This window comes from Candida pseudojiufengensis (assembly GCF_024610245.1).
Source record: "Candida pseudojiufengensis strain CBS 10847 chromosome Unknown scaffold10, whole genome shotgun sequence".
In the NCBI taxonomy this organism is placed as follows: domain Eukaryota; kingdom Fungi; phylum Ascomycota; class Pichiomycetes; order Serinales; family Debaryomycetaceae; genus Lodderomyces; species Lodderomyces pseudojiufengensis.
This window is the reverse complement of record NW_026261540.1, coordinates 210,417-224,032: the sequence shown is the minus strand read 5'-3', so window position 1 is coordinate 224,032 and position 13,616 is coordinate 210,417. Positions and strand designations below refer to the sequence as shown.

The window sequence follows — 13,616 nt, the reverse complement described above, 5'->3', positions numbered from 1 at the left end:
TTATAATTTATTATCACTTGTGTAATATTAAATTTAGGATTGTACACGTTGTACATTCTGGTATTGCAAATAACTTTCTTTTTTGAAATTTTTGAATCGTGCAAGATGAATGCCGATTGACCTTAATCAGATGATTAATGTAAGGACCTTAATTCGTAGCCAATAGATTCTCCATATGCAAGAGCGCATTCATTGAAACATATAAGTGATGATTAAAGGGAATGAAGTATGTCGTCGAATAGGCATTACTTTTTCGAAGGAATCTTTCCATTTGGTAAGTTTATCACGGATAATTAATTAACATACTGATTGTATCTGAATCAAATTTTTGAAAATAATAAAGTCTAACACGTTATTTTGAGCTAAGTAAGTTTGATCCAGCATTTTCAAGTAATTGTAATCAGCTGTTACACCATTTTCAAAGCACTTTTACTCCAAATATTGATTGTCTTCTCGATACGGTAAATTCATTGAATAATATTAAATTCATCAACCCCGGCATTAGGTTATTTTTTGAGTTTTTTCCCCGATGTAAAATTTGGTTTCAGATCGCTTATTGTGACATTAAGCCGAGTCAATTACCCCAATGTAGTAGTCCGTATGGAGTCAGATCTGCAGCTTGATTGAAAAGTCACAAAACTCTTTAATGTTTTTATGTAAACATCATCACCATCAAACGAAATCGAGATATGACAACATTCTCATCTTCATAACAAAACCCAAAATTTCAGAACAAGCCAAATAATGATTAGATGTTGGTATAGGTGACAGCAAGTTATGTAACGAGGAAACCAACATATGAAATGATTTAGTGTAATTGATTCAAAGATTTGTTTCAGCTTCATCAACATGAGTTTTCGAATTGTATGAGTCTGTTATAATTTCAATCAAGTTCCGCAAAATTCAATTAGATAAAATATTGGGAATAAATCCATTCTATCTTCATTTGGACGAAGGAGACTGCATGTGTATTGAACTCGACAAATGGTTGTGACTAGATCATTTGTTTCGTCAAAAATTTTGGATCATAGAATTCTTCCTTATTTATTTTCATAAAGTCACGTCTTGATTTATTTTTGATTTTTGTTTACTACCACAAGTTTTTACATTTTATTTAATCAGTCAACGTTATATTATTCATTTACAACCAATTCGAGTAAACTACAATATGCAATCAAATAAACCAAACAACTTTCAATTTGAAAACGAACAAGATGAAATTATTAGAGATTCAAAAGCCGAATTAAAAATGACCTCAAGTGAATTTTTAGAAGAACAGTCAAAGCAATTAGCTAATTTTAACAAAGAAAGAATTGCAAGCGGAACACAAAGAGTTGGCTCAACTTTAAAATTAAAAGATACTGCAGCTCCAAATATGAATATCATGTTGTTTAATCCAAAAGATGGTAATACTTTTAAAGAAAAAGATACAACTTTAAATGACGCGTCTAAAACTAATGAATCAATTAATTCGTGGGCATCCGTGTTAGAATTATCAAAAAAGAGGAAAATTGGTGGTGATTCAACTGGCTTGAACCAAAGTAAAGATAACAATCAAGGTACTGTTTCAAGATTTTTCAACTCCAATACTAATAGAACAAATAAATATTTTGAAAAAAAAGTAGCAGAAAGGGAATCAAAAAAGAGAAAAATTGGTGGTAACTCAATTGGACCAAACCAAAGCAAACAAATCCAATTTAGCAATCAAAGTACTGTTTCAAAATTTTTCAAAAACTCCAATCCCGAAAAATCAAATAAAAATTCTGAATCAAAAGCAACAGAAATTAATGATGCAATCGCAATCAGTTCAAATGGTGGTGGAGATGTAAATACTGTTGAAAAATCAAATACCGTTAAAAAATCAAAGACTGCGCCTTTAGAGCAAATAACGATTGGTGACGTTACCTCGGGTAATTACTCAGATAATTATAATTTAAAACTTCAATACCCCGACTTTGGAAGATTGGCTAAACATACGCAGCAATTATATGTACTCCTTCAGACCTGTCTGGATATATACACTGATGATAATTTACCTAATTTTTCAAAAGTTGGTGAAATACTCGGTTTAACATCAAAAGCATTGTCGCTATTAGAGTTCAACTTTTTCAAGATGTTTGATGCAAATAAGTGGTCCCTTTACCCTGATGGTATTATCAGATCAAATTTTATGATGGCGAATAGAATGAATTATCAAGAAAGAAACTCAGAATTCATTTTAAAACAACATGATGGAGACAGAGGTAAATTTCAATTGTCTAAGGAAGAAGCATCTTGTTTCCAAAATTTATCGGGCCCAAAAAAAGAATTTTTGACGTTGCTTAAAGATAAAAGAAACTTTTTATTGGACAACACTCCGGATTTACAAAAAATTTTCCTCTTATTGGATTTATTTGAAGATGATAAGACTCAGGGCAGTATTGTGAAAATGTACCAACGTCTTTCACCAACAGCTAAGGATAATGCAGATAGACAGTGTTACATAATTGTTAATGATCGTTGTATGAAAATTGTACGGAAAGCATCTAAATACGGCAATTTACAATCTGCGATTGGTGATATTGTTCATTTTGAGAATATAGTGCCCACTTTTACACACAAAAATAAAGAAAATGAACCAATTGAATTAAGCATTAGTGATGATATTCTTCTTCAACACCCTGGTATTATGCTATCATCTACCACAATGAGAAATTTATATATCTTGCTTCAAGAAAGGTATTTTTATCAGGGAATAGGTGATCCCGATTTTACAAAGATCTCAAAATATTTAAAATTAGAAGGCAAAGAATTGAGAAAATTAATTAACACCTTTAATAAACAGCTTAGAGAAACAAAAAGTTTGGCAACATATACAGACGGTATAATTAGATCTTCCTTCATGATGGAAAATCAAATTGATGTGAATGAAAGAAACACGACTTTTATTTTAAACGAGTACAATATGAATAAAGAAAAACTAAAACTTACTGAGGACCAAAAGCTGGGTTTTCCAATTATTGGTGAAATGAAACTTAACTTTTTGAGATTTCTTACAAGCGATGATTATATTTTAAAGAACAATTATCCAGACTTCTTCAAGATATTTTATTGCATGGGCATTTTGAAAGATGCTGATATTGTAAAAAGAATGAGGCAATTTTTTGCAACAAACCTATCCCAAAATAAACTTGGTATTTTAAATCAAAGATTGCAAAAGTCTAATGCGGAATCTCCGGTGCGGAATAATCTTGGTATGAATACAAATGTAACCTTATCTGCTTCTGAAAAAGTTTTCAGCATTAAAGAGTTCATAGAAGGCCATATCAAAAACGGAATAGAACTACAAGAACCGAATTTTAGAAGGTTTCCTGAAAGAGGTCAACATCTATATATTTTACTACAAGATCACAAGTACTATCAAGGAGGAGAGGTTGATTTTCTGAAGATATTTAAGGAAATGGATGTTTTTCTAGAACATGATCAACACTTGCTTCGAGAAGCCTTGAAAAATAATTTGCACAAGTACAAGAATTGGAAAGTTTACTCCGATGGAATTATTCGGTCTACCTTCATGTTTGATAATGGTATGGATGTGAGTCAAAGAAACATCAAGTTTATTGAAAACGAGATCGAAAATGAAAGATCTAAGTTCACTTTTACAAATGAAGAATTCGCTGCATTATCAGATGTTACATCAAATACTAAGCTAAAATTATTCAAATTATTGAAAAATCCTAAAAATGTATTAAAAGATCCTTCAAATAATCCCGATTGGTATAGAATTTTCGTTGCTTTTGGTATTTTGCTGGATCAAAAAGCACAAAGAAATATAAAGGACCATTTCTCGAACGCCATATCTGATCTTGATTTAATCATTGAAGATGGTCGTTACAGTGTTGATACTGATAAATTGATATATTTAAGTAACTTTAAGGTTGAGGATTATATTGATGAAGATTTGCTGCTTGAGTTGCAAGTTGAGATTCCCAGTTACATGCAAATGGAGCCGATGGTACAAGTCTTATATTCTTTAGTGAGACAAAAAGATTTTATGCATAACGGTGTTCCCAAATGGGAAGCTTTACGTCAAAAATTGAAGATTGAGCTGGACTCCGTCCTTAAGTATTTGCAAAATATATATAAGCGAAAAATGAAAGAATATTGGATCTTGTCAGCAGATGGTACTATATCTTTCAAAATTAGACGGAGACTAACGCTGGGCAATATCGTGGATCCTGTTGCTAATGAGTATGTCGAAGAGTCAAATGGGATCTCTTACATGGTGGTACAAAGGTGATCAATACTTTTGGGTTCATTAATTCTGCTATGCTGATGTTCAATTTTTCTATTTTCAAGCTATAGTTAGATAAATCAGTATTAGTCAATTGGCTGTATAAACTTCTAGATTTTTTAATTGTTATTTTTGTATCTCTAATCAATAAATGAGGTCGATTCAGTTTCACGATTGCTGCCTGAGACGAAAGGATGCACTTGTTAGATAATTGGCCATAAGTAGAGGTTGTGTCATTCGTGATCAAGGAATTGATGTTAAAGAACAACCAACTTGCAGTGTAATTTTAGTAATGAAGCGAATTCTCGAAATGGATCGATGTGTGACCATTATTAATGCTTTGTAAATGCAAGAATATGAGCATCATACACCTTTAGACTATTATGATGATTGAAAATCTCCATTTTCTGTCTTGGTTTAAGACTTTCGTGTCATGTACTAAAGTGTATACTGGCTAAGGTAGGACCTGAAATAGAAGAGACTATATATAAACCGGTAATTCATCATCAAGATGATAATCAGTGAAAGAGAAGGAATTAAGATTTCGCAAAACTTGGTAGCTCGTATAGTAATATAATTCATACCTCGAAGTATTCATCGCAAGATTAAAAGGGATCGCAGCGTTTGCCAAAACCGCAAGTAACATTAGCCGAAGACATGCTAACAATGTTGGCTTTAACAACTGCATAATTAAAATATGATTTAATGGAAAAACAGATTAATTTTCGTACTAAAAAGTTTGTTGGACTCAGAGAAAAGAGATTGAAGAATGTAATCACGAGCTTTTAGAGACAACTTTCATCATGTACAATTTTAAACACTAAACCAATCTCTTCAAAATTCCGTTTTATTTAGCCTTATTATATTGGAAAATTTTAACCCCAAAATAATTCCAAAAATATCGAGTTTGATCCTGATTCCTATGGGTCAGAAACTTTTTCTCCAAATTATTAATGATTTCAGAATGTATAACTTGTGGTATAGTCTTTGGTTCGATGGGAGATGAGTTGATATAGTTTGAAATTGTTTTCACTATTAAACTTTTTTCTTGAAAACTCAATGGAGTTTTATCCACCGTAAAACTATAAATTTTGCGAATTAACTGTGCCATTGTCAAATGTGGGAAATGTTTTGCTTGAACTAAACTCAAATCCAAGACTTCATTTTTATAAACTTCACCACATGCTTGAAGGAATTTTATATCTTCCTCTCTACTCCAAATATTACTTGTGGTATCAAAATTAGCATTCAAATTCAGGGTAGTCGATGATGATATGTCTAAACTTTTACTCGTTCTGATAATTGATTTAGGTAGTAACCATGATCCCAGTCCTGATTTGAAAAATGGCAAACCATGAAACTCTAATACTAAATTCTTGTTCAATTCAGTCAATGTCAAAATACTATTTGTTGATTTAATTGAGTCTAAATCAAGAACATCTGATATTTTCAAATTATTTTCATCTGGTTCATCCAAATTAATAATTGTATCTCTGACAAATTTTTCCGTAAATTTGTATTTGTTGTTTATTAGTTTGATCAATCCCAGCTCATAAAGTCTTTGGATGAAATATTGAACTTTACGAAAGTTAAATCTCTGCGTTTTAAATTTGGCATTAAGAATTCTTGATAGCAATGTATTTCTAGCTCCAAGCCTGTTAAATTGTATCACTAATTCAACCATTGCATATATTGGAAATACTCGATCAAAATCTACTTCTCCTTCCTTTTTCACAACACGTTGATCTATGAATGCGCCTGTATAATGATAATTTGATTCAGCATCCAATATAGTATACTCCGACTTTTTTAAGCTTCTGATTCTATCCTTTAATGTCCCAAGTGTACAATTTCTTTGTTCAACTACATCTGGGAAGAATCTTTGGAAGTCTTTAAAAATAGGATCGTATCTGAGTCTGAAAAATGAATTTTTTTCTAGATTATATCTTTTCAATATAAATGCTTCAGCTACTAGTGGAATTTTATGTACAAAAATTCTTTCAAAAGTGACATTTTCCTCATTTTTATTTTGGAATAGATCGTCAAAGGTAGGGAGAGTCTTATTATTTTCTTCAATTAATCCTGCAACATCGTCTTCCACTTCGGAAGCATCACTTATTTCATCAGGTTCCTCATCATTAAAACTAGTAATAACATTAAATTGTTCATCAGTTAGTTCGGCTGTAGAGACTTCTATAGTCTGCTCATCCAATTTTAATTTCTTGAAATGGTTCTTCTGACTCTCCTTTACTTGATAATAGTTTAGCAATTTAAAATCTATAGTTTCTGCCTCTGGTAGCAAATGTATTTGACTAACATAATCACCATTTTGTTTGGAATAGGCTTCTTTCGACAACTCATCTTTAATGTTTTCTTTTTGTTTCTTCAAAATTTCCACTTGTTTCAATGTAGTTGATAAAGCATTTTGAACTCTAGGTAGTTTTTCTTCCTCGATAAATGACCTGATACTTTGTAGTTGCTTAACATCAAATTGTTTTTGTATGTATTTTGTTACACATTCATTGAGTTTCACTAAAATTTTGATGGAATTTTGATTTTGTGTATAATTTTTCAAATTAATCATTTTAGTATCAGTCAAACCAAAAAGTCCCAAAGCATGGGTTGAATTTCCGTCAAAAAATAGAGCCATTAAACTTATATTTTGTGCCAAATTCTTAGATACTAGGATCTTATCTGGGGCTGAAGCAAAATGCCCCATATTTGTATAAACTGGAATCTTGAAAAAATTATCTATTGCTACTAGATCATGCTCTTCCATAATTTCAATAATGATATCAAAATATTCTTTCATTCCTGGTTTCGAGTAATAAGCATTCAAATTAAAATCAGCTGCAATCACCATTTGTTCGGGGACTTTGGATAAAAAAGATCTCAATTCTTTAAGCATTATGAATTTTTGTATTGTCAACCCAACCTCACAATATAAGCTAAGTAGTTTAATTTCTGTGTCATTTATTATAATATTACAATCTGCACTTCTTAATCTTGATTCAGCATCAGTGAAAAGACATGATATTTCATTTACTTTTGAAACTTCACCAGGGTAGTAATTATGATTAATCACAATACTCGATTTACCACTGTTGATCAATCTTAGATGTTTTTTGTCTTGAACTAACAACTGCAAATAATCCTGTAAATTTGGATCAATTTCCTGAAGTAGATTGATCATATTTGTTTCAAAGAGTGATGCATAATCAAATCGTCTCACTTTACCAACATTTTTAGAACAAATTAATGCATTTGGTGATAAATTTTGCTTATCCATGAGTAAGTATAGTGGTAAAGCCAGTTTTTGAATAAAGCTTTCTCTATCGCTTTTTGTATTGGTGATGTTGATAAAAAGGTCGGAAATCTTTTCCAATGTAGACGATTGACTACTATACTCTGTCATATTTCAATAAAATTTTGTACGATTAGACATAATGTTAACACGGTAATATTCAATGAAATTTATTTGAACAGTATTCTTCTTTCTGTGATGATGGAATTGATATTGATGTGTGAAATTGGTTTTTAGAAAAGTGGTTGCAAAAAATTATGTACGCGTTAAAAGGAATGAAATTTGATCCCAGATTTTTCATTAAGGAGCTGGGACAATAGTATTTCAAAACCTTACCACTAGCATACTAATTAGCTATTTAAAACAAAATGCCGATTATAAAATAGTACTAATTTATCTAGTTGGCCCACATTATGTAGTGGTCTACAGTGCTTGATTATGGGCTCAAAAAGAGACTTAAATTTTGATGATTTAAAATTTATCTCGTCGTTAAAATTTATCAAAAGTTATTACGCTATTATAGAATACATTTCTAGTGTTGAGTTCTCTATAGGCTGTGTTGTATCCAGTTCTACTAGTTAGTGTACGTTATATGCTCAATTTCAATTGACAAGCTAAATTATTTTTTTTGGTTGCAAAATAGCTACAGCGTAAGATTCCTGCTACCATGTACTTTGAAAAAAAAAAAACAATCTGTAACTAGTCTAGCTTCTATTAGTTAAGTAGTTTGAGAATACAACAGTAGTGATAGAAGAAAAAGAAAATGATGAATTGCTAGGAAATAAACTGAATGAAATACAGTTAATCTGATAATTTAGTAAGTTCTCATCTGTCCATTTATTCATAGTATTAAAATACATACATTAAAAGTGTGAATCGTAGGATATAAAAATAGCAACTTATGTACTTGTAAGTTTACATGTTTCAAATTTAAAGCCCTTTTAATTTCTTATTGAATTAACAATAGTAATTGAAACGCTCATTACCTTTATAATTTTGCTAACCTTGTTCTTGTTACATCTACGAGTTTTTCAAAAATCAACAAGACTTCAAATCAAGTTTGGACTGACAATTTCAGGAGGTTCAGCATTTCCAAGGGTGTTGAAATTTTCATATTGATTGATATCGTAAAACGCATCCCAGTTTGACTCATTGAAATATGCAATTTTCCAATCAGATGGGATGTTGGTAATTTAATTGATGGGTGCTTTTGCAAATATATGATAAAAAAAATTATGAAAACTATATGTAATCACCAATATCTAAATGGCAACAAAACTTTGGATTGAGTTATATTTATTAAATGGCAACAAGAATTGAATTGATTAAATTAATAATGTAAAATTTTTAAAAGGTTTGGGCCATCTCAAGTCCAAAAATGTTGGTGCAGTAATAGTTATAACAAGTAATGATCCATTTGTGGTTTCCGCATGGGGTAAGGTATTAATACACGAACATTTACATGATAAAAAAGATATTCCTCAATTGATTTTTGCAAATGATATCAATTTAAGTTCGAAGAACGGTTTAACTAATGATACGTCAGGTTTTGTTAGAAATTCAAGATATGCTACTTTAATTGATTCTAAAACTAGAAAAATAGTTTATTTGGGAGTTGAAACTGAGAGGAAAGTTAGTGTTTCTGGTTATGATGCTGTATCAGCTCGTTTGTAAACAGTTTCCGAGTTCAAAGATTCATTGGCTCGTTAACACTATCGATTCAAACTCCCAGGGCCAGTTTTATAGACTAATAAAAACAAAGTATCCGTTTTGAGAGCTGTCACGTGATTTTATTCTAGAATTGAATCCTTCTATTTACTTCTATCCGTTAATTGATTACATCATAATTAGACATTTAATTTTGGGCTTAAACTAACAGACAGCGTATTAAGACAGACACTTCTCATTTGTCTTAAACTTACTCCTCATACCAACCTTTCATTAGGCCTCATAAACTCGATTCATTGAACAAATTTGATGAGAGATAGAATGAGAGGGTGTATCTTGTATTGAACAGTTATAGCTGTTATTCAAGAAATTGAAATGGTTTCGTAAAGCAAGTTAATGAACATTAAAAATTGAATGTCCGAAGTCGAGGCAGAGTAGTGTCTGAGCATAATATCTCATATTTTTTCAACAAAAAAAATAATAAAAATTAGGTGTTTGAAAAATTATAAAAACCACGTTCATTCTACATCTATTTTTTCATCTATTTGAAAACTCAATTGAATCAAATTTAACAAAATCAATTGAAATCATGTCACAAGTTTATTTCGATGTTTCAGCCGATGGTCAACCATTAGGTAAAATTACTTTCAAATTATATGATGACGTAGTCCCAAAAACTGCTGAAAATTTTAAAGCTTTAGCTACTGGAGAAAAAGGATTTGGTTATCAAGGATCAATTTTCCATAGAGTTATTCCAAACTTTATGTTACAAGGTGGTGATTTCACCAACTTCAACGGAACTGGTGGTAAATCAATGTAAGTTTAATATTCGATCATTTTTCAATTCTTAAGATATACTAACATAATTTTAGTTACGGTACTAAATTTGCTGATGAAAACTTCACCAAAAAACATGATAGACCAGGTTTATTATCAATGGCTAATGCTGGTCCAAACACTAATGGTTCTCAATTTTTTATCACAACTGTTCCGTGTTCATGGTTAGATGGTAAACATGTTGTTTTCGGAGAAGTTACTGATGGTTTTGATGTCGTTAAAAAAATTGAATCATTTGGTTCAAATTCAGGTGCTACTTCTAAAAAAATTAGTATTGATAAATCAGGTACTTTATAAATGTAATCATTTGATTTGAAATTTAATTAGTTTAAGAGAGTAATAAAATGAAAAATTTATGGGTACTACTATGCAATTGAAATTATGTAGATGTTTCTTTAAGAACTTTTAAGAGGTTGGGCCAAAACTGATAATTGCTTTTGATGATACCTTGATGTCCAAAACTATGTATATTCATAATAATATCAACTGCTAAGTCGGTGGTTGTTGATCAATCAGAAGTTGATATCATTAGAAAAATACATAAGTTTGGTCATCAAGGGATCATCAAATGCTATTATCATTTTGGATGCTAAATGGGTATAATTTCTCTATGGTACTCTCAAATGGATAATCCAAAATTGAATTTCGGTTAGGCTGACCCAGGACTACCCAAGCGGAACATACTTTTTGAGGTATTTGATAAACGGTCGACGATATCAAAGAGTAACTCATGTTTTCAAATTAGTCGATATAAGTTTTGTCCATTTCAGTCCAATGTTGTAAGTCAGCAATAACACCATCAAAATTAAAATGAAACCCAATCGACTTCGTAATCTCTTTACCATTAACACTTCCAATTTCTTTTGTACCGTTTTTGTGATAATCTACATGTCAATTACAACAGTAGGTAACCACCATAAAATGCTGGAATAGTTGTATTGTCAGCAAAAGTTGTATGAGTTGTTAATGTGGTAATAAATCAAGCACCATTTTTTAAAGCATGGAAAGAAGCAAAAAAAATAAATTCAGCTCTAACAGCAATGGGTTGATGTCTTTCAGAAGACAAGAACCACAAAATGTTTTTCCTAAATTATGAGCAGTATTGATTAAATCTAATATTACGTATGAACCACAAATGATGGCTGCAATAAACAAAGCACCTCTTCGGGTAATACAGCTAGAATAAGTGTCTTAGTCATATTTGAGTCGAGGGATACCTTTAACAGTATGTGATTGAAAAATTTTTTTTCAAATTCCAATTGAATTGATGGTTGTTGAATACGAGATTGTGAAAATACAAAAAGTAGAAATCAAACATTATAATGATGAGTTTATTCATAATTTATCGTAGTGTCCTGCTCAATGGGAGTTTCAGCTTTTGAAATCCATCCATGTGGCTCATATCTCATGTGAGACTCATCTATTAAAATACCACATTTGAGAAAGTATACAATATCTCAATTTATTTGACTTTTTGAAGTCATACAAAATTGATGAAATAATGTTGCAAATTTCTCAAAAAACTTATTACTAATCATTTTTGCCTGTTGATTGTTTGTGATTTACACATAAAAACTGTAACCGATAAGGTTGGTTTTTGATGTCTCCTATTCAATAAAAAGAACTAAAATTTTGGATATGATTTTTTTGTGAACGTGTCTAAACTAACAAAAAGCTGTAAATTTTTTAATTATATGCATGTCAAATGGTTAGGAGGCTTTTTTTTCAAATTTGTTACTTTGGTTTTGTGTAAATTTTGTCCTAAAAGATGAATCTTTCAGATCTTGTAGCATATTTTAGAAGCGATCGAATTATCATCTATCAGTCACTTAATGAACAGAAAAATGCTATTTTGCATCTAATTCAACACTCTCAAAAACAAGATTTTAAGATACATAAAAAACAAAAAGATGCAGAAGATATTAGATATTGACTTGGAAGAGCTAATTCTAGGTGATATTTACTAAATTAATAAATAGACATTACAAATTCAAAATCTTTCCTCTAAAGACTGTGCATATTCTTTTACTGCTTAGCAAGCAAAAGTCAAAATCAAGTGTAATAAGAAATAAAAACAATAGTAGGAGCCAAGAATAATGAGAATATAAAATACGAGAGATTGGACATCTGAATCAGGGGAGGATGGTATTAGCCATTGGAGAAGCTTTTTTAGGTAAAGTTTTTTTAACTCATGATACATTGAAAAATAAATATTAGATTAAACATTGACTATTGTTATGTTAGCTAAAGTAATCAAACATTTAAAACAATAAAATTGGCCACTCGCTCATTGGGAATCAAGTTAAAATTAGGTAGTACTTTTACATGACTAAATATGGTTAGATATTGAGTAGCCAATAAAGTTTTACTCAACAATTCAATTATTAACAATACCCTTCCATTCAAAACGTATAAATACATGGATGAATGCAAAAAAAAATCTGTAAATTTCATTTCTGTGTGATTATACCTACTTTCTTTTGCAAATATCAAACTTCCAATTAGTCAAAACCGGATCTACCATAGAGTATCTCTAATTTTTATTATCACTTTCAGTCAACGAAAATCTTTCAAAATTTTTATAATAACAACAATTTTTTGACTAGTATAACAATATTCACATGGACGGAGCATTAGGAGAATTTTCAAGAACACTCATTTCAAGTTTAGTTCCAACTATTTCAATTCAATTATTTTATAATAATTTTAAAAGACGTTTATTACTTCATACTACATCATTAAGTAAAGTTGAATTAATTTCAAGTATAATTTGTTTCATTGTACCTATATTGATTTTCGTTTCGTCAACATACTTAAAAAGTAATGATTTATTTCATGATAATTATAGACACCTTAGAACAATTGGATTAAAATATTTTGGATATGTATTAATTCCAATTTTATCAATCTTGATTTTATTTTATTTAAATTCATCAACAAATAGAGATTCAGATTATCAAATTTCAAGAACCAATGCTTCCATCACATCAACTATATTTCTTATAAACTCATTAATAATAATAAATAATTCGATGGAATTATATAAATTTAAATATTTAATATTATTATGTTTAGATTTTAATAATAGATCAAATCTTTGGAAATTTTTAAAATTTGCAATTATTGGTGCTTTTACAAGAGCTTTTTATTTTGGAATTAAACACTATCTTGAACTTAAACAAACTAGTTGGATTTTTGAAAAAGATTTACCAATTGAAGGATTTTGTTTTATTACTAAATATTTAATTGATCAGTTTTATTTTTTTAAGAATATGACGGGATTGATATAAAATGCAAGAGTCTGAACATTAGATAGGTAGTTTATTTACCTAAATAATGATAGAACCAAAGCCTGCTCAATACTTTATTATTATAATAACAAGTGTCTTTGTGATGTACTTCAGTCAAGCAATTTTCTTCACCTGTCCCTCGTTACCCTCTTCAATGCCTGCGGTAGTAGTTACTACGGACAATGCTCAATGGTCCTAGGCAATTCAATCCCCAATAAAGCGTGATTCAGACTCTTTCTTATTA

The 13,616-nt window shown here is 30.3% G+C and overlaps 4 protein-coding genes across 4 annotated transcripts; 3 read left to right on the top strand and 1 right to left on the bottom strand. All coding sequences in view use genetic code 12, as the record gives it.

Annotated features, from left to right (window-relative positions):
* Positions 1-1,168: 1,168 nt before the first annotated feature.
* Positions 1,169-4,279, top strand: KGF55_005028 (uncharacterized protein; the record flags this gene model as incomplete). The annotated part of the gene is made up of 1 exon (XM_051759997.1): positions 1,169-4,279. One exon carries the CDS (start codon positions 1,169-1,171, stop codon positions 4,277-4,279), a length of 3,111 nt encoding a protein of 1,036 aa, XP_051612191.1.
* An 841-nt stretch (positions 4,280-5,120) lies between these two features.
* On the bottom strand, positions 5,121-7,688 carry KGF55_005027 (uncharacterized protein; the record flags this gene model as incomplete). Its single annotated transcript, XM_051759996.1, has 1 exon — positions 5,121-7,688. The coding sequence occupies one exon, from the start codon at positions 7,686-7,688 to the stop codon at positions 5,121-5,123; it is 2,568 nt and encodes an 855-aa protein (XP_051612190.1).
* A 2,146-nt stretch (positions 7,689-9,834) lies between these two features.
* Positions 9,835-10,379, top strand: CYP1 (peptidylprolyl isomerase; the record flags this gene model as incomplete). Its single annotated transcript, XM_051759994.1, has 2 exons — positions 9,835-10,061; positions 10,118-10,379. 2 exons carry the CDS (start codon positions 9,835-9,837, stop codon positions 10,377-10,379), a joined length of 489 nt encoding a protein of 162 aa, XP_051612189.1.
* A 2,324-nt stretch (positions 10,380-12,703) lies between these two features.
* Positions 12,704-13,372, top strand: KGF55_005025 (uncharacterized protein; the record flags this gene model as incomplete). The annotated part of the gene is made up of 1 exon (XM_051759993.1): positions 12,704-13,372. The coding sequence occupies one exon, from the start codon at positions 12,704-12,706 to the stop codon at positions 13,370-13,372; it is 669 nt and encodes a 222-aa protein (XP_051612188.1).
* Between the last annotated feature and the right edge of the window lie 244 nt (positions 13,373-13,616).